The sequence below is a fragment of the Ictidomys tridecemlineatus genome, chromosome 1 (assembly GCF_052094955.1).
Source record: "Ictidomys tridecemlineatus isolate mIctTri1 chromosome 1, mIctTri1.hap1, whole genome shotgun sequence".
Lineage (NCBI taxonomy): Eukaryota > Metazoa > Chordata > Mammalia > Rodentia > Sciuridae > Ictidomys > Ictidomys tridecemlineatus.
Genome location: NC_135477.1, coordinates 257,892,260 through 257,918,724, shown reverse-complemented (window position 1 = coordinate 257,918,724; position 26,465 = coordinate 257,892,260). Strand labels below are relative to the sequence as shown.

The 26,465-nt window shown below is 47.6% G+C and overlaps 1 protein-coding gene across 2 annotated transcripts in view; it reads left to right on the top strand.

The window, feature by feature from the left end:
* Tent4a (terminal nucleotidyltransferase 4A) overlaps positions 1-26,465 on the top strand; it is a 40,442-nt gene that overhangs the window by 6,257 nt on the left and 7,720 nt on the right. For both annotated transcript variants that reach the window (XM_078018483.1, XM_005335183.5), the window contains exons 2-8: positions 16,183-16,306; positions 17,277-17,323; positions 18,510-18,630; positions 20,112-20,219; positions 20,888-21,016; positions 23,415-23,628; positions 25,548-25,674. In XM_078018483.1, coding sequence (XP_077874609.1) covers positions 16,183-16,306; positions 17,277-17,323; positions 18,510-18,630; positions 20,112-20,219; positions 20,888-21,016; positions 23,415-23,628; positions 25,548-25,674 — 870 coding nt within the window. The remainder of the gene's footprint in view (positions 1-16,182; positions 16,307-17,276; positions 17,324-18,509; positions 18,631-20,111; positions 20,220-20,887; positions 21,017-23,414; positions 23,629-25,547; positions 25,675-26,465) is intronic.

The following is a 26,465-nucleotide window of genomic DNA, read 5'->3' as shown; positions in this document are numbered from 1 at the left end:
GCTACAGTGCAGATGTCCTTGCCTGGAGACTCCTCTGTCCTCTGGACACTGAGGAGGCTCTGCTTGTCTTGTCCAGCATTTCTGTCTCTTGACTGGACTCTAGTCTGTTGCGGTAACTTGTATATTGCTGGGCCTGTCCTCTAGCTTGATTGTCACCTCTGGAATTGGTCAACTAGAGTGACCATGAGAGCAATGAGAATGTTTCTGTGCCTTTTGTAGATACACTGTTTTTTAAAATAAGTTATTTAAGAAGCATTTACAGGAGACCCATGTGACACTTGAAAACATTGTGATTGAAAAGTCCTGTTGATGAGGTGTCCTGCGTCGGCCAGTTTAGGAAAGTTGTCATTGCTGTGCAGGTGGGGGTTGGTGTTCCACCTCATTGTAGAGGTACAAGAGTCCATCTTTGCTCTTCAGAAGAGGTGGGCAACACTTGGCCTGCAGCCCGGGAATGGTGACTTGCTCGGGACCTCAGCACTGTGCTTCCTTCAGGAGGAGCAAGAAGACCCCTCACAGTTCTTTTCCTGTCCTTTCCTCAGCCCTTCCCTGTATTTGTGTGTTCCACTTACGGAGTTTAGTATCCTTCTGAGAAAACAGACCACGGCTCTCCTGGGTCCCTTCGGCCTGCATTCTCAGTGCCCGCGTACACACACACCCGCACCCACACCCACACCAGGCACTGGACACATGTCAAATGAAAGACAGGACCTGCCAGCTCAGGAAAGTTGGTGAGGGATGGCAAATCTACATGGTATTCATAAACCAAATGCTGAGGAAAACTTTTGTCGTCTTAGACATTTTAAAAGTTTGATTGTCAATTCTGAAGGAATTAAATGCATAATAATTAATTGCCTGTAGCAATTTATTTGTGCTTGCCTTCCTGAAGAGAGATTATATTGGTGTTATGTCTTGCAGTATAGAATGCACAACAGTATTCAGGAAAGTAGGTCTCTGTGCAGACTATCTCACAGATGACAGGGTGGACTAGAAGGAAGCACTCTTAGGGTTCCCTTGGCTAGGAACGTTCTTGATTATCACAACACATTTTTTTTTATTGTAGGTTTGTGTTTTTTTTCCTTTTCCAAGACAATGGCTCTGCACAACCAAGCATTCTCTCCTGTGGTTTAAGATTGGTGATAGCATGTTGAGTGTAGGTAGTATCTATCTCTGCATGCTTAAAAGATCCCAGGTTATCATTGTCTTTCTGGAATCCTGTTGATTTGAAGGAATGGCCAGGGTGCAGGACTTTAAGGAAAATGGAAAGTTAAACTATTTCAAATGGAAAGTAAAATGGATTTTGCCTCAAACCCATTCCCTGGTGTTGGGAAGCATGGCATGGCCTCTGGAGCCCGTGATTGGCCCAGGACACACATTCTGTAGTCTGGGTTTATTGGGTTCACCTCAGTTCTAACTTCTGAGCCCCCTTTTCCCCACCCAAGAATCAGAGTCCAAGATGTCCACCTCACAGAGCATCTCAAAGGAAGACACCTGGAAGCGCTTTGTGAATCGCCAGGGGAAGGGTTAATGCCACTCCTTTCCTTCTTTCTCCTCTTCTCAAAGGAAGTTGAAACCCCAAATTAGGGAGTTCTTGTTGCCAGCAGGAAAAGCCTTTCACTTGGTCTTGGAAAATGCAGACAGCTTTCTCTTTTAGGCCAAAATTTTTCTCTTGGAGAACTAGAGACTAAAGTTCCAGTGTTGGAGAGGGGAGGAGGTGTAGGCACCATAAGACTAAGGTGATGCTGTGGAAATTCTGGAAATCCTTCCTTTGCACTGAGAGATACCTTTGATTTTTATAAACTTAAGCAGTGCAGTAGTGCTTGCTCTGCAGTATGTAAACAAGAACGGTAGCTCCCGGGGTCCTCAGGACTTCTCAGGTGTGCACATGCTGCTGTGCAGCTGGTTCAGGGTGCAGCTTGTTTCAGGTCGGCTGTGCTTGCTTTCTGTGCTCACGGGGAAGGGCGAGTGGAGAGAAGTGCTGCTGTTTCTCTGGGCCCTCCAGCATGGTGTTCCATAGGTGGCGAAGGAAGATAGAGTATGGGATGGGAGCATTCAGCTGGAAAAACACGGTACAGCAGTGCTTTGTGAAGAGGGCACAGTCGTGCTTGGACTGTCCAACACAGCAGCCACAGGCCCTACGTGGCTAGGCAGCACTTAAAGTATGACTGATGTGACCAAAGAACCGAATTTAAATTTTATTTAATTTCAGGAAAAATACATATGACCATACATTTGGACAGTGCTGAACTGGTGTGACTTATTTTAAGACTGTATTTGAAACATAGTGCTTGATTTGGTGACAGTTGTTGAAATAAATCACAACTCAAATGGCGGTAAAAAAAAAAATGTGTTGCTTAGCAAGTCTCCACTTGGAAAGCTCTAGTAATTGTGTTTGAGTTTCCAATGAAAATCCTTTCAAAAGGCTATTTTAATAACACATGAAGCATAAAATAGGTTCAAAGGCAAAGTGTAACTTGGAAGAATTTTTTTTTTTTTTTTGATACGGAGGATTGAACCCAGGGTTATATAGCCACTGAGCCATAACCCCAGCCCTTTTTTATATTTTTATTTAGAGTCAGGATCTCACTGAGTTGCTTAGGGCCTAAGTTGCTGAGGCTGGCTTTGATCTTCCTGCTTCAGCCTTCCAAGCTGCTGGGATTACAAGTGTGTGTCACCACCCCTGTATACTTGGAAAAACTTTTAAGGTGCAGATTGTTGGCTTGTGCACAGTTACTGACAGTAGTCCAGGTGATCTTTTCTCCGTCTGGCAGCTTCCTCAGTCACCAGCACCCAGTGCATCAATACGTGGGGCTCTTTGGGGCTGTTGCTCTCCTGGATTTTCCTTCATGAATTTGCAGATCATAGCGATGAGATGAGCAGGGTCACTCCCATTCTGCAGATAAAAAGCCTAGCCTAGACCACCTAGTGTGATCTGGCAAAGAGTGCAGAATTGGAAATGTCAGCCCAGGACTTATGTCTAAGAACTCTGAAGAGTGTCCGGTGAAAGAAGTATGACCAGGACTGGGGATGACATTTATCTGGTCACTGGCATACCTGATAAGGTATCTTGGGTAAAAGGGCTTTTCCTGTTTCCTAGAGGGAGAGATCAGAGTCACAGGCCATGGCATAGTTCCTCTGGTGAGGATTCGTTGAAGGTCACCCAGTCAGGAAGGTGTTGGATTTGGAGAGGGGAGTGTGAGGAGAGTCCTCTGCTGCAGCGCACTGGACCCAAACTTTCTTCAGCTTTGCACAGTTGGCTTGAAGGAGGCAGTAGGGAGGGCGGGAGCCGGAGTGTTCTGAGCAGTAGTGCTCTGCCCGGGTGGGTCACCTGATGAGCTATTGACTTGCAGGCTGTTGTTCTGTGCAAGGACTCTGGAAGATCTGAGGTGGGAATAGCAGTGGAGTGCACATCAGACTCCCAGGCAGGGGGTGTGACCTGCATCCCACAGACCTCCACAGCAGCTCCTGCTAGAGAGAGGTTAATCCTCAAGAGGTGGAAGCATTTTGGCCAAGGGCCTAGAAATAGAACTGGGGACCACATGCAGGCCCTCAGTAGGGATAGCCGGGTTCCTCTCCACCGCCTCCCAGAAAGGGAGCTGAACTTGGTGAATTGGCAGAGATGGGAGCTGTAGGACAGCACTGTAAAGATGTCTGTTTTGGTAATGGACATCTTTAACATTAAGCAACATGGATTTTCAAAAAGAGGAGAACAGGTAGGAGATGATAACCTGAAATATAAAAGAAGATACTTTGCATGGTCTGTGAAATTGAAGGAAATTCTAAAGTATAGCCATGAGTTACTCTGTAAAAGAAGGCAAAAGGTGATCTGCCTGGAGTTCATGTTCCATCAAAGCCTGACTTGCAGGATACTGATGTATACACTGAAGTACAATCAGGATGGACAGAAAGAAATGCTGAGACATTAAAGAATGGAAATTTGAGATAACTGTCAAGTGAGGTGAAGCCTTGGAATGAACTCAGGCTTGGGGAATTGTTAAGGATAAAAGGGTCTTTCAGGAGCAATTTTAGAGTAAAACCATAGAAATTGAAAGGTCTGTGGTGGGGCTGGGGTTATGGCTTAGTGGTAGAGCCCTTGCCTAGCATGTGTGAGGCACTGGGTTTGATCCTCAGCACCGCATATAAATATATAAATAGAATAAAGGTATTGTGTCCATCTACAACTAAAAAAAGAAAAAAGAAAGGTCTGTGGTTGAGGAAGGTAACTTACTGTTCACAGACCTCCTTTACCAGGTGGGTGCTGCTGCTTTTCCCTTGTTCCCATCTGGCTGTGATGTTCAAAACTAGCTACAGTAGTGACCATTGCTGGCCTTCCTGAGTCTGTTCCCACACCCTGGGCCAGGCTCTGTTCTTGCTCCTTTATGTGGCCTCTCCTGAGGCCTCCCTGGATCCTCCCTGGAGAGACTCTGGTGCACACTTCCAAAACAGAAATTGAGGCTTAGAAGCTAAGCAGAGGGCTCACTGGGGTCACAGCTGGTATTTGCAGAGGCAGTGTTGGAGCCCAGTCACTCTGAGTCATTGTCCATCATCTTAAAGTCTCTGGAAATGCATAGCAGAAAGGGAATTGTCCAAAGAGGTAAGACTATATATAGGAAGAAGACAGTTACGTTGAATTCCAGTTTCTGGGTCCAGAAAAGTGACACTGACTTCTAAGGAGGAATTGCAGATTCTCATGAAGCTCTACCTAGCCTAGTCCCTGAAGTAGTCAGGTGCCCCAGAGGCAGACAGCTAGTGCCCTCATTTTCCCCAAAAGGAATCTGAGAGTAGATTTGTACAGACCAGACGGGAGGACCTGGCACTGTCTCCTGCTGGTGAGAGTGGCTACTTTACAAGGCTGGTGACAACACTGCTGTGTGACACTGTGTCGCTTATGTTGCTAATGACTTTAGAGATTATTTCTAAGAATGCTTTATGCTAATTTATAAACAATAACATTGCTTTTATAAAACTGATTCTTTTTTTTTTTTTTAAGTCTCACCATCCAGAAATAACCAACGTACAATTAGGTGACTCCGGTTGTAGATCCTTCTTTCTCAACTATGTGCCTATCAATCCATAGACACATGAAAAAATAGACACAGAAAAACTTTCATTAAAATCGTGTTGTCTTTATTTAAAATTTGATAAATTATTAATTTTGCTTAAAAGTGAGAGATGTACAACTTCAGATAGAAATACTAGTTTCTAAGAGGTATAGCTGAGACTAAGAACATGAAACATGGTGGAAATCTTAGGTGGCTAAGTGCAAAAAAGTCATTTTCATGAAACATTGATTTGCCTGCCACTTTGCAGTTTGTAGAAATCAGTTCTTTATGAATATATAAACCTCTCAATTTGTATCACGTTATTTACATAATAATGGCACATTTAATTTACACATAATAATTTACACATTGCCATAATTTTTAAGCATTTGTATTTTATTCTCTAGTTATACCCACTAATATTTATTGCTCTGAGTTCCAAGTCTTTTTCTCAGAACTTTACTGTGGGTTTATTAAGTGCCCATAGTAGTCCTTGTGGTGTACCGGGATGCCCCTGTTCCACATGAGGGGATCCAGGCACAGAGTGTCTGAGGGTCTTGCAAGGTTGGTGGCTGAAAAGCAGCAGGGCGCACGCTGACCCAGGCAGTCCAGGTCTCCCTCCTTGGTGCGTCTTGGTCCTGTGTGCGGACTGGTGCTGGCCTGTGGGACTCCCAGGGCTCCTGGAGGTCTCCGCCTTCTCACTAGTTCTCAAGGCTGGTGCTGCCCCTTCGTGCCTGCTCGCCTGTTCCACTCAGCTTTGTAGGGCCTCGTTTTCCCTGTGAAGCATCACAGTGTTCCCAGCTGTGATGTGGTGAGTTGCCGTGGTGCTTTGCCGTGACCCTGGCATCTTGTCCTTGTCCTAAGGCCCAGCCCTGTGCTTCTTTGCTCCATCTGCACATGGGAGCCATTGCCAGTGCTGCTTTGTTGTGGGTGCTGAATGGCCAGAGTTTGAAGGAAGAGCCGGTGGGGCTGCATTCCCTGAAGACTGCTGTACCTCACCACCAGTTGAATGGCCTCTGTGGCCCTGAGCCATGTGTGCTGCCCTCATTTCTGGCTTACAGTTGTGGCCGGTGACTGATGGCCACTGTCTGGACCACACCTCCATCTGCATGTGGTCCTCTGGAGAGCGTAGTCTGCTCAGACCCTGCTGGTGCGCCTTTGGTGTAGGAGGCAGACCTCCTGGAGTCCTGCTGCCTTGTTGCTGTGGTCACCATTTGGGGGTGGGAACGCCTGGATGGCTGCCATCACTTGCTTGACTGCTTGCCCTGGTCTTCTGTTACTGGGGTGCAGTAGCTTCTTGTGGCCTCTTCCTCCGCCTGTCTCCTTTCTAGCTTGTTGACATCACCCCCCCCCCACGTCTTTCTACAGCACCAGGCACTGTACTGGTTTCTTTCTGATTCTCAAGTCTTTTTTTCCTGCATGGTCACTAGTTTTACTGTGTGTAGGGCTCTGACCCCTCTCCTGCTCCCTCCCTCCTACTTATGGCTCCTCCTACTTACGGCACATTTCTGTGGTATGGTCACCATGCGGTGCTGTCCTGTCCCGTGCCCTGCCCGTGGGTACAGTACGTTCTTAGGAAGCCCCTCCACCATACCTGGAACTTTCTCTTTTTGCCCAGGCTGCAGGCCTGAAAGTCCGCCGTGTTTTGGGCTGTCTTTGGCCTGCTGGCGCTGTGTGGTGGAGAGCGGAGGTTGGAGTGGGCGGTGGGCTGCCCTCATTGGGTCTGGACTGTATGCCCTGAATAATTTCAACTTTCTGATGGCTCATTTCTCTTGGTCAAGTCTTGTCTTTTGTGGAACTGGGTTTTCTCGACTGCCTTGTGGCCTCCTGTTTGCCCTATAGTCAGTTCACTGGGGACAGGGAGGGGCTCACTCTGAACTGTAACATTAGCTCAGGCATTTGCCTGCTGTAGGCTGGGCTGCTCCCTCTCTTTCTGGACTCATTGGGGTCCTTGCCCACTATACTTGTCTGGCTGCTTCTCCTTCCTACCCAGCCTTGACACCAGCTCTTTACTCATCCTGAAGTAGCCTTGCTCATGGCTGTGTGCCACCAGGCTAAATTTATACATGTGTGTTTTGGGTATGTTTTGATTATTCACTTATCTTTCCCTCTCCTTGTCGAGAGCAGGGCCTGGCGTGGCTCTGTCTTGCTCCTGCTCTGCCGGCTCTCAGGGCAGAGCCTGCAATGTGGTAGGTTTGCAGTGAGAGAGCCACTTCTGCTCTCTCAACTATAGAACTGAGGTAAGTGTGCGCGCCCATTAGGTTCTCTTCTCTCATTTTCTCTCTTGATTTTTTTCCTTCTGTCTGTAAGTTCTATTAACTGTTGAACCTGCCCGGTTGCCCTTTTTCTTTCTGTCATTTGGCAGGGCCCCAGAAGGTTGAGTGCTGGGGAAGAAGGCAGGTGCTGCTGCTGCCCCTGTCCAGGGTCACATGCTGGCTGTGTGACTGAGGCCAGTTAGCGTGCAGAATGGATGGTCGTGGTGGTTATTGGGGTCACACAGAGTGACGTGTGTCACACAGTGAGTGCCTGGGCAGAGAGGCAGATGACAGCTAGGAAGAATAGTAGTGTGGTATCACTGCTAGTGAACGGGAGCATTTCTTTCCATGGGTCTGAATGCGTCCTGGAGTCCTGTCTGGTCCAGATGCAGTGCCTCTGGTGAGAACCCTGGGACCTCTGGAGCTTGTTGGCTGTACTGCCCGGGGCAGGTGCACATAGTTGTCCTGGTGCTCAGCTTCCACATTGGCACAGGTTTCCTGGGATTGTGGAGTATATTTCAGGAGAATGGATTTGCAGATGGGGTGGGATGGGTGCTGCTGTCTCAGGTGGTTTCTAAAACTGGTGACTTGGGGTGGCATCTATTCTTGATCTTTGTGATAGGTGAGTGTGGATTAGTAAAGCTGAAGTGCTGGTACCTGTTCTGGTTGCTATAAAAGCAATAATAAACTCACTGAGAAAAATTTGGAAAATACAAAGTAGCTATTCATGATTTTGCTATAATTAACATTTGAGTATATTTGTTTTCATTATTTTCAATGTTGTTTTAATTATGTAACGAATGTTTCATTTTGTATTTGTTAGAATCTAATTCTGGAGGAGAGTTTTGACCAGTATTTCTCCTGTCATGGACAAGCTCTTTCACACAATTAAAAAATATTGTATAATGCTACATTGTTTACTGGGTAATTGGAGGATTATATTTATACTTTTCCCTCTTGGTTAGAGTACCACAGTGACCTCTTGTTTCTGTGTCTGGTCACTTCCTGGGTGTGGCACGGGTTGGATAAGGGTTCAAATTGAAGAGCTGCTCAACTCTGCCCTCAAGTCCTGGCTCTGTAGTCTCAGACCAGTCCACCACCTGTCTAGTGAGTCCTGACTTAACTTTCTCATCTGTAAAATGGAGACAGTATTACCTGCTTCAGGAACTGTTTGGGAGATCTAAGGAAATACTGGTGAGATAGCTGTGGTATACCCAGAATACTGAGTTTGGGGATTCCTGCCTTTTATTACACATTTTTGTTCCAAACAGTAACCCTCACTTATCTTTCATCCAGAGTAAGGATGTCTGGAAGGTTAACAGGGAGGAAAGCTGTTTCCATTTTAAAAATGATCTCGCTGCCTGAGCTACCAAGCTGGACTTGGGAACTGTGGCTTCCAGATACTTCTGCAGTTTCACAGTGGTGGGGGCCTCCTTCAGAACAGCCCAGAGTGGTCTGCAGTGGTCAGTGGTTGTAATGTGACTGTGCTGTAAGGCTGGCCAGTCGGCCAGCCAGGGAAGCCAGAAGGTGAGGCTCTGTGGCAGCCCCTCTGGGCCTCTTTGATCCCCAGCTGCTCCTCTGGCTGCCAGCATTTGCAGAGTCTGCAGGTCCCCAGCTGTGAGTTCTCACAGACGGTGTGTTAGGAGGCGACCCCTCAAGCTCGTGGGGGGCTTTGCTCTCAGCTGGTCCAGTCTGTGCTAAGCAAGGTGGGTGCCCATCCCTGGGTTTGCCACCTCTGTGCCTGAGACTCAGTGCTTCTCAGGCTTGTGATAGTGGCTGGTAATGGTTTTTAGTAGTGGGACATGGGTACCCTGGGTTGGTGGATTGCTGGTGTTGGCTTCGTCTTGGTCCTCAACAGAGTTCTCTTTGCAGATCTCTTCATTGGTACGGGGCTTAGCCAGAGTGTGGACTCCCACGTTAAATACTTACTCCATGGCTTTACTCCTCTAAGCTGCTTCTTGTACCTAAGATCTAGCTCTCTCTTCTGAGGGGAGGAAAGGCTTGTTGTGGTTTGTGCTCCACTGAGTGGCCCCAGGGCCTTTGCTTGAAATTTGCAGTGTGGTTGGTTTTGCTCTGCTAGGGGAGATGAGTGTTAGCGTTTCCCATGCTGCACAAAGGTATCTCTGTTCACCAGACTAGGCTCTGAAAGGCCCTTGGATGTCCACCTGCTGCAGTGTCCGTGTGACTGACCCCAGAAGGAAATCTGAAAGGGAAGATGAGAAGGCTCCTTTTCCCTGGAAGCTGAGCTTGTGTGGACCAGAGTCCCACATTGACTTCAGAGCAGTGGAGCCCTTCTGTCCTGGTGTGTTGTTGGCCTTGACCTATCTAACCTATCACTTGAGCAGACTCGGCTGCCCCAGGGAGTGCACTGCATGGACAACTCACCTCTCGGTCCAGCTGCTGCTTCTGCTGCTCTCCAGGGCTGTGCCTCTCTGGTGCCCAGCCGTCAGCCCTCCTCTTACGTGAACTCTCCCGGGGCCTTGCCTGCTCTCCATTCATATTTGAAAACATCCACAGCTTCATTCAGAGCTCTGTGTACAGGGAAGCCGGGGCAGGCTCTGACAGCAGTGGTGGGTGCCCTAGAAACACTGATGGTTCTCATTTAACGTGTCAGTCTATTTTCTTTCACTTGTTCTGAGCCTAGATTTAAAAAACAAAAAAATCACGTTCAAAGCCCGCTTCAAGATTTACTAATTTGTGCAGATACTAGTTGCCTTATAACATAGTTAAAGATAAGTAAAAATGCTTTCTAATTAGCCCATTAATTGCATCAGTAAAGGGATTCTTTGAAGAGGATCATCACCCCTCTGATTATTAGAAGCAGTTCAGTCATTCCCTTGTGGGTGTTGGGACTTGTCATTTGCTTAGCAACCTGTGCTTTCCAGACCCTGTCCGTGCAACAGAGCAGGTTCGGAGGCGTTGTTTTACTTTGATTGCATCAAAGCATGTCATAACATCTATAAAACTGCTGTAGTTAAGGCCTCGTATTTTTACTGAGCCATTGTTTTCTGGCAAAATGCAGGCAGCAACCTTGTGGAGTTGGAGTTGAGGAGCCCAGATTGCTGAGAAGGCTTTTGAAGGAAGAGTGAGAAGAGGGAGAGAGGGAATAAAGTAATAGTTGACAAGAGTTTCCAGCATTTTCAGTTGCATTTTACATCATAAAAGGAAGGACTGGGAACTGAGGTCAAGTACAATTCATAAAATCACCTTTCCCCCTAGGACCTGGAATTCACAGGCGTCACAGGCTGTTCAGTGTAAGCCAAGGCAGGTGAATAGGTAGCAAGGACCATGGATCCAGGGGTGCTGGGAGCTGCAGCGTGGCCTTCGGGGGCACCTGCTCCTGGCTGTGGGTTTAGGGCTGACGTGTCTGTGGCCACTCCGGAGGATGGTGCACCTTTCTTTCTGACCTTTCTTTTCCCTGAAGGAAATGTTGAGTGAATCCTGACCTTTGACCAGTAGTTTGCTTAGAGAACCCTTGGGATGCAGAATTTCAGGAGCTGCCCCAGGGAGCAGAGCCACATGTGTCCCCATGCAGGATTCTCCACTCACCATCTGCGTGTCCTTCTGCCCCGTTCTCTCCATAGCCATTTAATCTCAGTTGTCCTTCCTGGGGCTGTGGGCTCTGGTCTGTCCCCTGTTTCTCTGCATGCTGACTTAACCACAGCGCAGCTGCCAGCCAGTCTTTGTTGGGTCGAATACAGAGAAGTCACCTTTGAACAAGGTGCACATTGTGCTTGGTCTGAGTGGAGGTCAGAGCCACAGGGGCTGGGAGTTGGGCACAAGGCAGCTTAGCCCAGGGCAGAATGTGTTCTTCCCTGTACGGGTAGTGGGGGAAGGATGCTGCCCACCACAGAACCAACCAGTCATCATTGGCTTTGATTCAGACCTGGACAGTTTGGGAACCACTTAATCCAAGCAGCTCAGCTTCTGCAGGTGAAGGTCATCCTGGGGTGGTCATCTGTTTTCGTCAATAGCTGTATTATCTGTTAAGTGGTTTAGTTTGGTTCTCTGTGGTCCTTCCTTTGCTCTTAAAATAGCACAGAGATTTGGGCTTCCTCAGTACGTACGGTGAGCGTGCACTTGATACAGAGACATCAGAGGCTGTCAATCTTGCTTTTGGGTACTAGAAACAGAAATTTGTGAAACTTATTAACATTGTGAAAAGTCAGTTATTACCTCTTGAATGGGTTTGGACCCTAAGGAAGTGATTGTAAATGAGAGCTATCTTTTTTGTTGGTTTGTTTTTCAATTTTTAGTACAAAAGTATACTGGAAAGTAATGTTTTTGTATTGTTCTCTAATAGTTTCATGATAAAAACTAAAATTCACCCAAAACCTCTGGTCTCATCATTTCCATCCTTAAAATAACCAGACTGTGAAGCGCTGGGCTCGCTCCACTGTGAGGTGTCTGCAGGCTTCCTGCAGAGGAGTCTCCAAGCTCACCTGATCTTGTGGGCAGGGCTGTTGCTGGAGCCCAGGATTCACTTCTCCAGAATGAGCCATCAGAATCTTGCTGCCTTATATGTCCATTGCTTGCAGGGTTCCTTTTCTACACGACAGAAACCCCAAACTGAAGACAAAACCTAGGACTCCACAGGAAGCTCCAGCCCACTGCAGAGCAGCATAGCTCTGCTCCTGGTGGGTGCTGCGGCCATTTGTTCTGCCCTGCAGCATCTGCAGCTGGCCTGCAGCTTGGTGCCTCTTGGAGAAGGCATCCGTGAGGCACAGAACCTTCCTGGGTCATTCGCCAGAGCTGGGGGATGTCAGGCCACAGTGTATGGAGATGAGATTAACGCAGTAAACACCAGGGCTCCAGTGCACCTTCCTGCCCCACTTACCTCACTCCACACCTGGCTGTCTTTCTCAGGGCTACCTGGATGTCCCCATTCCTGGAGCCCCAACCATCTGTCAGTGCTCCACAACTCAGGAGAGAGGAAAGGGCAGGCATGAGTGACTTGGGAAGTCCTCCCAGGGCCTCCACCAGGGCCTCCACCAGGCTCCCTGGCCCCTGAGGCTGAGGAGGAGGCAGTCAGCCTAGGCCCTCTTTCTTGGCGCTGCTGTCTGCCACAGGAAGCTTCCCTTGGGAGCAGCCTGGCTGCAGATCTGGAGGCCAGCAGTGTCCTCCAGATCTTGATTTTGAGACTGAATGTCAGTGAGCTGCCTGGAGCTGAACTCCAGGAGGTCTTGATGCCTGCATTGTCTGCAGATAGGAGGCCTGGTGTGGTTTCATGCTGAGGTCACCTCACTGAAATTCCCTGGGGCTTTGTTAAGTGGGACGAAGAAGCAAAAGATTAAAACTTTTCATTAACACAGTTCTGTGGACCATCTTGGAGAATGGAACCTGTGCGTATGTCCAGTGTTGAGAGGCGTAGCCTGGTAAAAGTGCACTTGTTGCATGGCTGGTGGCACCTCAGCGTGGAAGTGGCTGGCTCTGTGTGTTCCACATCCGTGGAGTCAGGCAACTGCAGATTGAGAGCATTCTGAAGATCGTGTGTCTACTGAGCGTGGATGGACGTGTGTTTGCGGTCTTAGCAGTGTTTGTGTGGTGCTGTGAGCACCTGGGAGGATGTATGTGGGCACATGCAGGCACCACACCATTCTATATAAGCCACTTGGGCCGCCATGGGCTTTGGTATCCTGGGTTCTGCAGCCAGGCCCTGACAGATACTGAGGGACAGCACAGTGTCATGCCCTAAAAACTACTGGTAGTGTCGGTATGGAGTAAAATAATTCCCAGCATTTTATTTTGTGGTTCTGGGGATGGAAACCAGGAGCACTCTTCCACTGAGCTACATCCCCAGGCCTTTATTTGTGTATTTTTTATTTTGAGACAGGGACTAAGTTGCTGAGATAGGCCTTGAATTTGTGATTCTTCTGCCTCAGCCTCCCAAATTGCTGGGATTACATGAGCAGGCCTCTTGCCTGGGTAATTTCCCATATTTTATTTAGTACTGGTCACATTTTTATAAAAGGGTTCTTGCTGTGGGGGTCTCCTGTTGACAAGTCGTCCTGTGGAGGGATAGAAGGAACTTCCGTCGTGATAGTCCATTGAGAGCAGCGTGGAGCAGCAGCCACAGGGCCACACGGGAGACCTGGTCCTTCACACTGCACACTGCAGCCTGTCACTGTCTGGTGCGAGCCCTCCTGCTGGAGGTCACCTCCTGGGGCAGGTGGACCCAGCCTGTCAGCCTGTGCTGGCAAGAAGCGAGGGCCTGGGGAGGGATATGGCGGCTTGGGCAGAGGTGTAGTTTTGTTCAATTGCTCCGGTTCCATGCTGCTTCTCCACTGTGCCACTGGCTACCTGGGTCTCCACCCAGCAACCCTCCAGGTTTCACAAGTGAGGCAGCCAGAGAGCCCTTCAGACTTTCCAGTCCCTTCTCTGTCTTGGCTGTCAGCATAAGTCAAATTCCCCAGTCCTTTGTGTCCCAGTAAACAGCGCCCGAGTCCTCTTGCCTGGCTCCCTCATCCTACAGACAACCCGAGGCAGGCCCCCAGTGTTGTCCATTCTATTCTGAGAACACCAAATATTCTTGACTCTGCTTCATATTCCTTACAGCAGTAGCTCATGTCTAGGCTTCATTTATTGCAGATTTCAAAAAGGTGTGGTGATTGTCATATCTTATTGGGAGGACACAACGCTTGAAGTCAGGCGGCCTCTGTTCCTCTGGGCACGTGGGCAGGCTGGTCTTGCTGTCGCACAAGTGCTAGGCCACCTGTTCTTGGCCCAGCAAGCAAGCAGACATCTGATCAAACACACCCAGGGCAGCATCAGTCGCGTCATGTCTGCTGTGGAGGGTAGCAGGTGTCAGTCACCTTGCGCACTTCCCTCTCCCGAGTGTCAGGGATGGGGCTGATGGTGGGGGCTGTGTCTGAGGAGGCCTGGGCAGCACGGAGGAGAGACTGATTGACATTGTTGTGATTTCAGACACAACTTAAAAGAAGGTTGATAGCACATTCTGCTCCGCAGGTGGAGACCTGGAGGGGTGCTTTGGCCTGTTGGGGTGCCCTGTTTACTGGCTGTTTTGATGCGGTAAATCCCTGGGATATGGATAGAATTTAGCACACTGGACTCTGGGCCAGGTGTTTGATTATTTTCAGCCTGTGTCTTTCTAACATGCCTCTAGATTCCTTAGTCCTGTGGTCCTTAGCATGGGGCTGAAAGGCACAGGAGAGATGTGCCTTCTGATGGCCCTGGTTGTGCTATTCTCATGGAGAGCCCAGGGCTGCCTCCCTGCTGAGCTCTGCAGTGACAGTGAGTCTGAAGTTGAAGGGCACCCCGCCAGACACCTTGCTGACAGAGATGGTGGCCTGCAGCTCCTCCAGCTATGGCTGTTGGCCTTCTGGCTGGGCATAGCTGTCCTGCTAACATTTCTAAATGGCAGGAATTAGGAAACACTTCCAATTGAGGTGGCACTGCTTTTGAGGAGTATGCCATGGAGGAGGAAGACCAGGGCCTACTGTGTGGTTGGTACTCAGTAGCTGTGAGAAGATGGAAGCTCTACTCTGAGAGTTTACAGTTTGACATATAATTTGGAAAACATGGTTTAATGTTGTATGAGTTCTACCTTTCTGGATTTATTAAAAATGGCTTGTGGCTTTGCATCAAGAATGTGCCTGGGTGAGGGTTTCTTTCCTTTTTTTTTTTTTTTTAAAGTTAAATGAGATGGAATCAGGTCTCAGGATGGCCTGACACTATGGCCCTGCAGTGAAGAAGGGCCTCCAGTATTTGCATTCTTCCTCATGGAGTAGGCCTGACCAGCCTGTAAGCTTCCTTTGGGGTCTTTGGAGGGATGACTTCAAAGGGTGTTTTCAGGGGCAGAGGATACTTGGGTGAGAGATGGTTGAAATTAACCTTGAATAAGCCTCAGACTGTGAAACAAGGTGATGTCAGTCAGTTGCCTGTCTAGCTTGGCTTAATAGGTTCTGTCAAAACTATTCCCTGCTCTATGCAGACCGTTTTTCTAGCTGTGGAGCTGATCACATTTTATTTTTGTCTTTTACTATTTGCTTTGTTAATCAAACAGAAACAGGTGGATTTGATTTGGTGTAAGTCCTCAGATTGGATTGCTTTGCCTCTTCCCATCTCTAATTAGTCTCTTAAAGTTGAAAAGGTCGATAGTCCTGTCTTTCTGCCAGCTTGCCCCTTACCTCACTCCACAGGCTGGTGCCATCCACTGCGGGGCTGGCTACTTGAAGTCCACTGTGGAGGTGCGAGGTGGTCCTCGAATCTCACTTCTCATGGTGTAGAGCTGGCTACTCCCACTGGGTTGTCCCCTCCTCACTCAAGCCTGAGGAGCAAATGCTGGGTGTGCGTTAGACCAAGTGCTTGCCGCCTCCAGTGTCTGCTGCTCTGTGACGGGAGGTGATGTATCGACACACGACTCAGCAGAGTGTCAGCAGGTTCTGGCAAACCGTGTCTGCTGTGATGGGCTCAAGGGCTCCCAGGGACACATGTCCTGTTCTTCTCTCAGGCCTTCGATGCTCCTTAGTGTGCAGCACCTAGGGAGGTGCTGATGGGGCCTGGGGCTGGGTCCCACCTTTGGCCATCTCCTGTGCTGCCCTGTATACCTTGTAAGCCTGTCTTTTTTTGTATATGTAATTCTTTCATTTTTAATGTAAAGTCGTTAACATTTTTTTTTAATGTATCTTTTAAAGACCAATTGGAAATGTATTGATATTTGGTATTGACCCAATTCCCGTGTGTTAAGCTGAGGTACTGAATCATTCAGTGTAATTTCATCCACCAGAGTTTCACTTCATTAGATTTTCAGAGGAGGAAAGAAACAGGGTTGTGACCAGAAATATGTGTTCATGCCATACTGATCTAATGCAATGGGAAACATTTGAGTGTAATTGTAACTCTAGGATGTTTTCTCTTTTATTCACCAGACTTCATGAGGAAATAATTGACTTTTATAACTTCATGTCCCCTTGTCCTGAAGAAGCAGCCATGAGAAGGGAGGTGGTGAAGCGGATCGAAACTGTAGTCAAAGACCTCTGGCCAACGGCTGATGTGGGTATCTTGGGTGTCACACAGCACATTCAGGTCCGCCGCAGCTGTTCCTGTCAGCTGGCTGCACAGACTGGGGTTTCTCACAGCCAGGTGGCCCTCCAGGCTGTCCGGGGAGGGTGCGTTTCACTGCTCCTGCTCCAGTGCCAGCCCTCCGCCCTGCATGCAGCTCACTGGTGCACACACAGGACCCGTGGCCTGAGGGATTGTTTTTTAAAACTGTGTGAAGGTTGTTCTTGCATTAAATTCACCTAGAGGCTGGAGAGCTTATCCCCTTCCCCAACCCAGCCTCTGTCCCATCAACCTGAAGGCATATGGCACAGTTTGTGACCACTGCAAGTATTTCTCACCTTGCTTTCCCGTGAACGTCCAGGTGTTGATTAAAGGAAGATTGTGGGTGATGGGAGAGCTTGTGCCCCTGACCAGGTTGCTGATGACCCTCAGGCCTCCTGTTCTGACCATCAGCCTGGCCTACCAATGACCTGACCTGCACAGGGAAGGGTGACCGTCTGCTGGTCGGAGCCCTGCTGCCAAGCTGCATACATGCTTAGTGGGCAAGGGCAGCATCTCTTTTAAAGCAATACAATTGCTTAAATAAGGCTGTAAGCTTCAGTGCCCTAGAACAGAGCCCTACCCGGTACTGTAACTGTGGCTTTGAGAAATTACTGGAAGGTTGGAAACAGGCTTTGGGGAAGTCTGCATCTGCGAGTTGATATATATATAATGTTTTTTTGTTTTTTTTTCAAGGACCATAGTGATTTCATCTCTTTAATATTGAATCCTAAAAATATTTCTGGGGCTGGTCTTTAATACAAAGACAAGGAATTTTCTTGTTGGTTGTAGGATTTTCACTTATTCACTCTCCTCAATTTCCAAGGTGCTTTACTATTTACCTAGAGCATAGTGAGGCCTTTTGGGAAGTCTGCCTACTGAATTGTGGTGCCTGTTTTAACAGAGCTCCACTTTCTTTCAGGTGCAGATATTTGGCAGCTTTAGCACAGGTCTCTACCTTCCAACAAGGTGAGTAGCAGATCGCACTGCACGGGTTATTGTTCGTGCTTCTGGGGGCAGATGGTGTCCGTGTGCACATGAAGGCTGAAACATGGTTCCTGGTGGTCAATCGAAGTCTAAAAATGGCAGCCAAAGGAAAAGTTTGGAGGCCCAAGGAGAAAATGGATAGAAAGTAAAATTTAATTTCCTCTTACACTTAATGTGTTGGGGAACAAAAATGCTGGATGTGAGAAGCAGAAGAAAAATGAGAGGTTTTAGTCCATTTTCTGCTGCTGTTACAAAATCCCAGAGATGGAGTAAGTTATAATCAACAGGTTCATTTGCTTTTGATTGTGGAGGCTGTGGAGTCTGAGCTCCAGAGGCCATATCTACAAGCACCGTCTCTCTGCATCATCACGTGGGGTGGGGGCAGACCGCTTCACACGGAACCCTTAATCCACTCCTGAAGGCCCTGCCTCAGCACAGGCAGGTTTCCCATCCCATGACAGCGTAGGTTCTGGAGGGACTGCAGGGACTATGGGAGTAAACACAGTGGAGAATGCTCTGCTGATGGTTTGGGGGGACGTTTTTGAAATACTGCTTTATGAAGTGGTAATGAAGGACTGGGTGTGTAGCTCAGTATAGAGCAGCGTACCTAGCATGCAGAAGGCCCTGTGTTTGACCCCCAGCACCAGTAAATAAATAAGTAAGTAAATAAATAAAGTCTTAAGAAACAAAATTCTACTTAATATTTTTTGAGTATTTTTTTATGATAGAAAAATGTAAAGTTCACATTATTTTCAGTGTCTTCTCATTAAGGTCTCATGATATTTAAATAAATGTCATGTGATTGTTTCTGTTACCCATGGCTGGTTAGCATCTGGAGGCTGAGAGGCTGTGATGGCATAATTTTGGGGTTGGTGTTGGCAGGGACAGTGGGGTACTGAGCAGATCCAGGGCACTCAGAGATCCCTGGGCCAGGTGTGGGCAGCCCAGGAGTGGGTGCTGGGAAGTATGGGCACAGTGTGGTTTGGAGGGAGTTTTCTTTGTAACCCCCTGGGTAACTTGGTGTTGTTGGGAAAAGCTTTCCATCCTCTGCTCTCCGTCATGACACATAGTCGTAAGCTGTGCCGCACGTTCCCAAGGGAGGTGCATGTCATGGGATTGTGTTGTGGCTCGGGAGGCATGGTTGATATGTGCTTTCTCATCTGCCCAGTGATATAGATCTGGTGGTCTTTGGAAAATGGGAACGCCCTCCTTTACAGCTGTTGGAACAAGCCCTACGGAAGCACAACGTGGCTGAGCCGTGTTCCATCAAAGTCCTTGACAAAGCTACAGTGAGTGTATGGGCTCTGCCTGGGGGGGAGCCTCCTCACCCTGCAGGAGCCTCTGGTTCCCTGAATGACTAACCCATGCTGTGTTTTCCATAGTTCTCTATTTCTGGAGTAAATATGATTACTATGTTCATGGTATTAGCTGAGAAAAGGTTTAGTGACAGTCTGAACTGTGGAAATTTGTGAATCTTCAGACTGAATACATCCCTTGTGAGTGTGGATAAGAAAAGGAAAGACATGTCTACAGAGGGAACACCCATTTTGGAGTGTATATCTCAGTGATCACACCGACATTTATGATTGACTTGGAAGAGATTGCCGTCTGCTAATTTATATTCCAGAAAGTAAACTTCCTGTACTTTTTGCTGCTAACACTGCATGTGGAAAGCCTCTTGCCCTGGGGAGAAATTGGAATGGCTTGTTCAGGAATAGCAGTTCAACATGGAAGCAGCTTAGGGCCTGGAGGGCACTCACCTGTGATGTGACAGTCATCAGCTGAGCTGAGCTGTGCTGTGCACTGGCATTTCAGTCTTGAGCTGGAGCGTCCACTCATTCTCAGTGTGGTGATGTCCCACAGCGCTGGCAGATTGTCAGAGTTAAGGCTGGGTTGTATTCCTTCTCACTATGATGTGGGGTCAAGGTACTCCACTTCCCTCCAGCGTCCGCTCTGTCAGATGTTTTCCCTGGGCAGAGAGGGAGTTTAAATAAAAACCAGATGAACATCTTGATGCATTTTCACTCTGTGCATGCCATATCACTAGCATCTGAAGACAGGCAGTGCTTTGAGTCGTTGTTGTAATAATTTCTCTGTCTCAGTGGCCCTGCTGCTATAGCAGATTGGTTACTGAGTACCTTTCTCTCTGCTGTCTGAGGGCCAGTTTCTGCTGTTGACTGGCAGCTCTTCTCTGCTGTATACCCTCCAATAAAGCCATCATGGGCAGGAGCCTATGGGTGAAGGCTCTATTTAAGGCACAGTCTATTTGGAACAAGCATCCAAACATCAGTACTGTAGAGTTACTGCTCATTGCCAGAAGTTGACTGTGTCTATTAACGTATTCAAAAACTCAGCAGAAGGGGGGGACCATCACCAGGCCTGTGGTGTGGCATCTCCTTGGGGTGTATTCATGTGGGTTTGGGCCTTCCCACCTGCCTCCTCCTTCCATCAGACACCTGTTCTACTTGAGCTGCCCCCTCCCTTTTTTCTGTAAAGTCATCATCGGTGGGGTGGAGAGTGGGACGCGGAGCAAGAGTGCCACTGTGTGACCATTAGATACTGGGGCTTGATATAGTTTTCAGGGACCACTGAGGTTAAATCCTGACAAAGGCCTCTTTTCCTTTTAAAAACTGGTATTCATGATGTCTAAGCTCTTCTGGGGAATAAGAAAGGAAACTAAAACTTCTCTTCAACTTTGGAGACATTTTGAAGCCTGACTATGGAGGATGTTGCATATTAAAGTATAGTTTTTAAAATTAAATCTTTACAGGTACCGATAATAAAACTCACAGATCAGGAGACTGAAGTTAAAGTCGACATCAGCTTTAACATGGAGACTGGTGTCCGGGCAGCAGAGTTCATCAAGAATTACATGAAGGTATTGTCATTGGCAGGGCACAATCCAGACAAGGGAGTCGAGGCCTGACATTGGGTGTCCTTGTTCTTTCACATGTTAAAAACCTTAACCTGAATGTAGGCCTCTTTACAATGTAGACCACACGCTGCAGCAATTTTCCTATAGATGCTCCGAAAGCATAGCTGTTTTTCAGATTTGCTTTTCTTACATCACCATTTCCTGAAATTGATCTTATTTTGGAGAGCTTGTTGAAGTGTGCTTTCCTGTTCCTGCAAAGTGATGTTGCCTGAGGTTGGTGTGCCACATGGACACATCTAATCCCAGGGTCCTTGGAGGTTGGAATAATCATGAGGAAGTTTAGAGTGATTCATTTTGGAGGCCCCAGTGCCCACGGGGTGACGGCGTTCCCTGCTCACCTTATGGCACAAACGTACTTAACCCCTCTGTGCCTGGAGCTCCTCAGGCAGGTCCCCCTCTGCCCTGGCATCACTGCCTGGGAAGGGTCTTCACTTGCAGATGCTCACAGTCCATTGGGTAATATGTTCTTAGGTCCCTAAAATTGAGACTGATCAACTCACACTCTTGATGAGGATCAGTGGAACTTGGCTTTCTCTCATGAAATTTGCTGTCTGAAATTTCCTTAAAGGTATATCAACTAACCAGTCGATCTTCTTCTTTGGAATTTCCAGAAGTATTCTCTGCTGCCTTACTTGATCTTAGTGTTGAAGCAGTTCCTCCTGCAGAGGGACCTGAATGAAGTCTTCACAGGTGGAATCAGCTCGTACAGCCTGATTTTAATGGCCATCAGCTTTCTGCAGGTGCGTATGCGCTTCCTTGAGAAGACGGTGGGAGGCAGGCTCTGAGGCTCTGACCGGTTGCTTCCTGAGTTGCCCACAGGTCTGGCCTTCCCTTCCCAGTTCTGTTCTTTTTTGAGGAGGAGATTTCTGGCTGTGGTACATCCCCTCCAGGTCAGCACTGCTTCCTGCCCCATGGCAGCTTGTTTCCTGGCTAACCCACTGTATGGGTACAGGGTGCTCTTCCAGGTCCAAAGTCGAGTCACGTCAGTCCGAGCCCAGGAAAACACTCTCAGTCATCAGCATTAAGAAAGTGTTCATTCTTTTATTTATTTATTTTTTTTAAAAGTGTTTTTCATGGTACTCAAATGTGATTTATAATGAAAAAAAAATGTCAGAATCAAGTCCAGTACCAATATCTAAAGAAAAAATATCTGGGGAAAAAAATTTGAGAGCAAATCTTCTAGCATTGATGAAACATCAATTTTTTGCCCTAAATTATACATGGTCCTTATTTTGTTGAGTAACGAATGTGATAGAAAATATAATTATTAAAGCTCATGGATATGTCATAGGATTTATCTTTGATTTTTAATGCATGGCAGAGTCTTCATTAAAGCATTGATTGTTTCGCTTACAGTTTCTTGAGTGGGAGTTTCGTTCTTTTTTTTAAATTTTTTTTTTTAGATGTTGACAGACCTTCATTTTATTCATTTATTTATATGCAGTGCTCAGAATTGAACCCAGGCCTCATACTTGCTAGGCAAGTGCTCTACCACTGCCCACAACCCCACCCAGGGTTTCATTCTTGACCCATTCTTGCCTGTGTCTTAGTCACACTGCTGTGCCCCCGTAGCCACACGTTTTACATGTGTGATTGTGTGCAGTGAGGACTGTCTGCCTGGGGTTGGTGTCTCCCATTGCCGCTGACCAGTGGAGAGCAGGACTGACTGTAGTGTTACTGCCTGTGGCCCCTGTAGCTTCCAGCATATCCACAGAGGCTGGGTGGAGACAGTCCCACTGTTGCCTGCACATACAACTAGTCTGGCTGTCCTTGTAATGTGGCTCTCAGCCATCCCTCCCTAGTGCTTGGACACGTTGAGCTGAACTCAGCCTTCTGTTCTGTCTTGATTGGGGCTGGTTCAGTGGCCATGTTGTAATGACAGCCTAGACTTGCACTGTGTGTTGTGTGGGGCCTGTCAGGCTTCCTGTTACAGCTTTGTGGCCCTCGCCCCTTCACCCAGTGCCTTGCCTGTGCTCCCAGCCTGGCCTGCCTCGGGGCGGGGCCATGTAGCACCCATGATCATTTTCCAGCTGATGGGCATGGTGTCTAAACCCTGTGCCAGGCTGGCTCTCAGATATTTGACTTCACTGACAGGAGGGACTAAGGGTGGGGCAGAAGTGAGACAACTTGGCTTGCACTGTGGAAATAAGCAAATCTTCAGAAGCTACCGCCATTCAGATTCTTGTTTTCACCTCATGGAGCTCTGAGCCTCGTGTTTTCATCCCCTCCTCTGCCACAACTTTTCTTGGAGGTAACCTAACCATTGTTGGTAGGACGGTTGCTGCCCAGCAGAGTTTTCTGTTCAGATGATAGTGCTCTATGTCCGCACAGCTCACACAGGAAGGCCACAGGCCACATGACTCCTAAGTGCTTAGAGTGTGGCTGGACTTTTCATCAGCGTCTAAATTCATTCAGATAACAGTTGGTGCATGTAGGCAATGCAGGCTGGGGGCAGCTGAGAACTCTGGGTCTGTTAAATTGGTGTACTCAGGAGTTGCCAGCCGACAGTAGCTTAGGTAGGGACAGATCAGCTTGAAGACAGGGTGGGGCAACACCAGCACTGGCGCTCTTCTGCATGACAATCAGGGTGTGAGTATGGCATGAATATTATGATACAATACTCCTTACCTATGCACAGCTTAAATCCATCCTTGTACCTTCTAGTTTTATGTGATATGTTACTGTTCTATCTAATGCTGCCACCTAATGGTCTTCTTTCAGAATGATGACATTAAGATGACTGGAATCTATCAAGGTACATTCACCATCTAGATGACTAAATTATGCAGAATGTGGTCAATGTTTTTATCGATATTTGGCAACTTGAGGCCAATCAGATGTCTGTGTTTATAGGATGTTGCTTGTATGGATTACCAATTTCGAAACTTCAAAGTAATAAAATGTTCATAGCAGGGTATCTGATCTCTTTTCAACGTCCTTTATTGACAGTTGGTCCCGGTTGTGTTCAGGCTCTGGGTGCCTCCTCCCTGGCGCTCTGACTTCTCCTGGCTGATGTGTGAGCGAGTGCCCCGGAGAGGGGTTCCCTACAGAGGCTGCTAAGCAGCCTGCTCCATCATCTGCCGCCTTTTTTCCAGCCCTGCTTGAATCACACAAATTGTGGCTGCCTTGCTTTTACAGTTGCATCCAAGAATTGATGCCCGGAGAGCTGATGAAAACCTTGGAATGCTTCTCGTAGAATTTTTTGAACTCTACGGAAGAAATTTTAATTACTTGAAAACTGGTATTAGAATAAAAGAAGGAGGTGCCTATATCGCCAAAGAAGAGATCATGAAAGCCATGACCAGCGGGTACAGACCATCGATGCTATGTATCGAGGACCCCCTGCTGCCTGGTAAGAGCACCTTGCTCCACACAGCAGGGGGCCGGGAGGCCTCGTGGGTGCCCTGGCAAGTGGGGGTGACAAGTTGGGCCCTGAGAGCCCAGGGTAGGTAGTCTGCTCTGGATGCAGGTTCCTCCTGCTATCAACATAGTTAATAGTCACACTTTGAGGATTCCTTTAATTCTTATGATTAGCTTCCTGTCTTCTAAACTTCTTACATTCTGTAATCAGCCAGAATTAAGAAAAAGTTTTTTTTTTTTTTTTTTAGATTACAAAAGCATTACATATTCACCACAAGCATTCACTTCACAGGGGTATCTAGTAGGAAAGCAGAGTTTTCTTTGACCTCCTCCCCTGTAGATGTCCATTTCTCCAGTTTTCCCTGTGTGAAGAGCAGTATTCACCATTACGAGTTCAGGGATAGATTCCATAACAACAGACTGCACTTGGCTTTGGACTTGACAGGCCCGGACCCTACTCTGCCTATAGGTCATGATCCAGTTTAGGGATGGCCACGTGGAAGACCTGGGGCTGGGCCTCCGCCCCTCCCAGCCTTGGTCCCCTTGGTGTGTTGAGGGTGCTTATTGTCTTCATTCCTTTGGCAACAGTTTTTTAATCTTTGCCAACCTGATAAAATCATGTGATGTACATTTTTATTTAATTTACATTTCTTTAATGACAGTGGGTTTGATACATTGTTATTTGTCAATTCCACAAATGTTTTTTGAAATGGTGTTCTTATTGAAGCAGTGCCGACAGGTGACAGAAAGGGTGGTGGAAACACCAGCTGCAGGCACACCGCCCCTTTGTGCTCCTTTCCTGTGCTCGCTCTTTCTGCTGGGCTGTCTTCTCACTGGTTGTGTGTGCTAGGGAGACCTTTCTGACCCACATACCACAGTTTGTTCTTCCTCTGTATTGGCTGTTTTTATTGTTCTTCTCCTGTACAGTTGTTGTTTTAACATCTTCAGATTTAGTAATTATTTTAATTTTGTTTTACGGTTTCTAGGATGTGAGATTTATTTCCTAAAAATCATTTGAAAGAAAATACACTATTGCCTTTGGTTGTGATTTTGGAGTGTGTGGCTTGTACTATGGTCTGGAGAACAGATTTTCTTGGTGGCATGATGACAATGGTGGCTGTGTCTGTTGGATCTGTCACTGGAGACTCCATTGTCTTCAAGTGTCCACTTAAATTGTACAGGAAAAACACAAACCTGCATTATCACTAGGTTAATTTAAATTTAGAAAAGGTAAAATTTTAATACTTGGAACACATCTCCTTAAAAGTCCGTACTTGGCCTGGGCTGCGAAGAGGATGGTTCTGAGGTTGAACCGCTTTCTCTAGGAACGTGGAGCTCCTTGCAGCTGGTTTCAGTGGTGGCCTTGTTTGAGTTAGCTATTTGCCCTCTTTCCAACACCTGAGGATTCATATCTGAAATCTTCTGTCCTGAGAATTGCTTCCTTCACGTTCCACTACCTTTAACTGAATCCCAAGGTCCTCGGGGTGAAGTGCCTATGTGCACAGCTGGAGCCATCGATCATAGCAGGTCAGCATAGCTGGTCTGTTTCAGTGGCCTTTGGCTTCTTTGTGTGTTTACCACCTGGGAAATGAGCAGACTTTTTAGGAACTGTCACACCTCCTGAGGCTGACGTCTACCTCCCTGTTGGCGGTAGACTACAACCACACGGACGCTGATTCATGCTGGGCCCTGGGCACTTGGCTGCCAAGAGTTGCACTCTGTGATTGACAGGCATCCACAGATCTGGTTTCCAGGAGTGCTGTTGTTAGCCCAACTCCACTTTGCTGGTAGAGGCTGGAAGTGTTTTGGTGGCTTGGGCCTGACTTCGAATAACACTGTGAGAAGCTCAGAGACATTTCTGGAAACTGGCTCAAGTCTGTGGTGAGTTTGACATTTACCTTTGTTTTACAGGAAATGATGTTGGCCGGAGCTCCTATGGGGCCATGCAGGTGAAACAGGTGTTTGACTACGCCTACATTGTGCTCAGTCATGCTGTGTCACCGCTCGCCAGGTCCTATCCCAACAGGGACTCTGAAAGGTAGCTGATGTCCTGTGTTTGTGTCCCTCAGCTCCTACAGGATGGCAGCTATGCCCTTCCTGTGTCTTGTACTTCCGTGACCTTTATTAGTGGATGCACACTCCTGTTTAGTTGAACTTGCCCGTGTTTGTGAAGGGAGACCTTTGCAGGAACTCAGGGCGGCTGTCGATTTGCCTGTGGATAATGTTTGGGGAACTGATGTTTATTGGGGTATACTGTTTTGGGAGATGATAGTAGGCTTTTAAAGCTTTGGACTGGTGCCTCCCCTCCGGGCAGTCCTTAGGCGTGCACGTGCGGTTTCTAAGTGAAGGTATCTGAACACTTGCCTCAGTTGCCTTCCGCATGTGTGGATGTCCCTTGTGCTACATTGTGGAACACTTTTGCCACGTACACTTTATTGGCAGCCGGAAATATTTTTTCTGATGCTGGTTTATGTTGCCATGGTGGAGGGAGGAAAATGAGTGGTCATAGAAAGGAGGAAGAATGTGGTTCTCGAGCTTAGTAGCTCACAGCATCCTTACTTCCATTCCTCTGGAGGATGATGGCATAGATGGACTTAGAGGCCTATCCCAGGAGCATCTCCCTGCCCTGGTGGTGGTAGAGACCATGGGGTTACATGTACTTGGGTCAGTCCTGGGCCCAGTGACAGGCACTCAGTGTCTCTTGGCACTGTCCCTCCACTGACAGTGGCCCAGCACAAATGGAAGTGTTAGATGTGTGTTGCCCTGTGGGTGGGAAGCAGCTCCCCTGGGTTCGAGCAGCTGTCTTACTTAGCAGATGAAGGGTCAAGG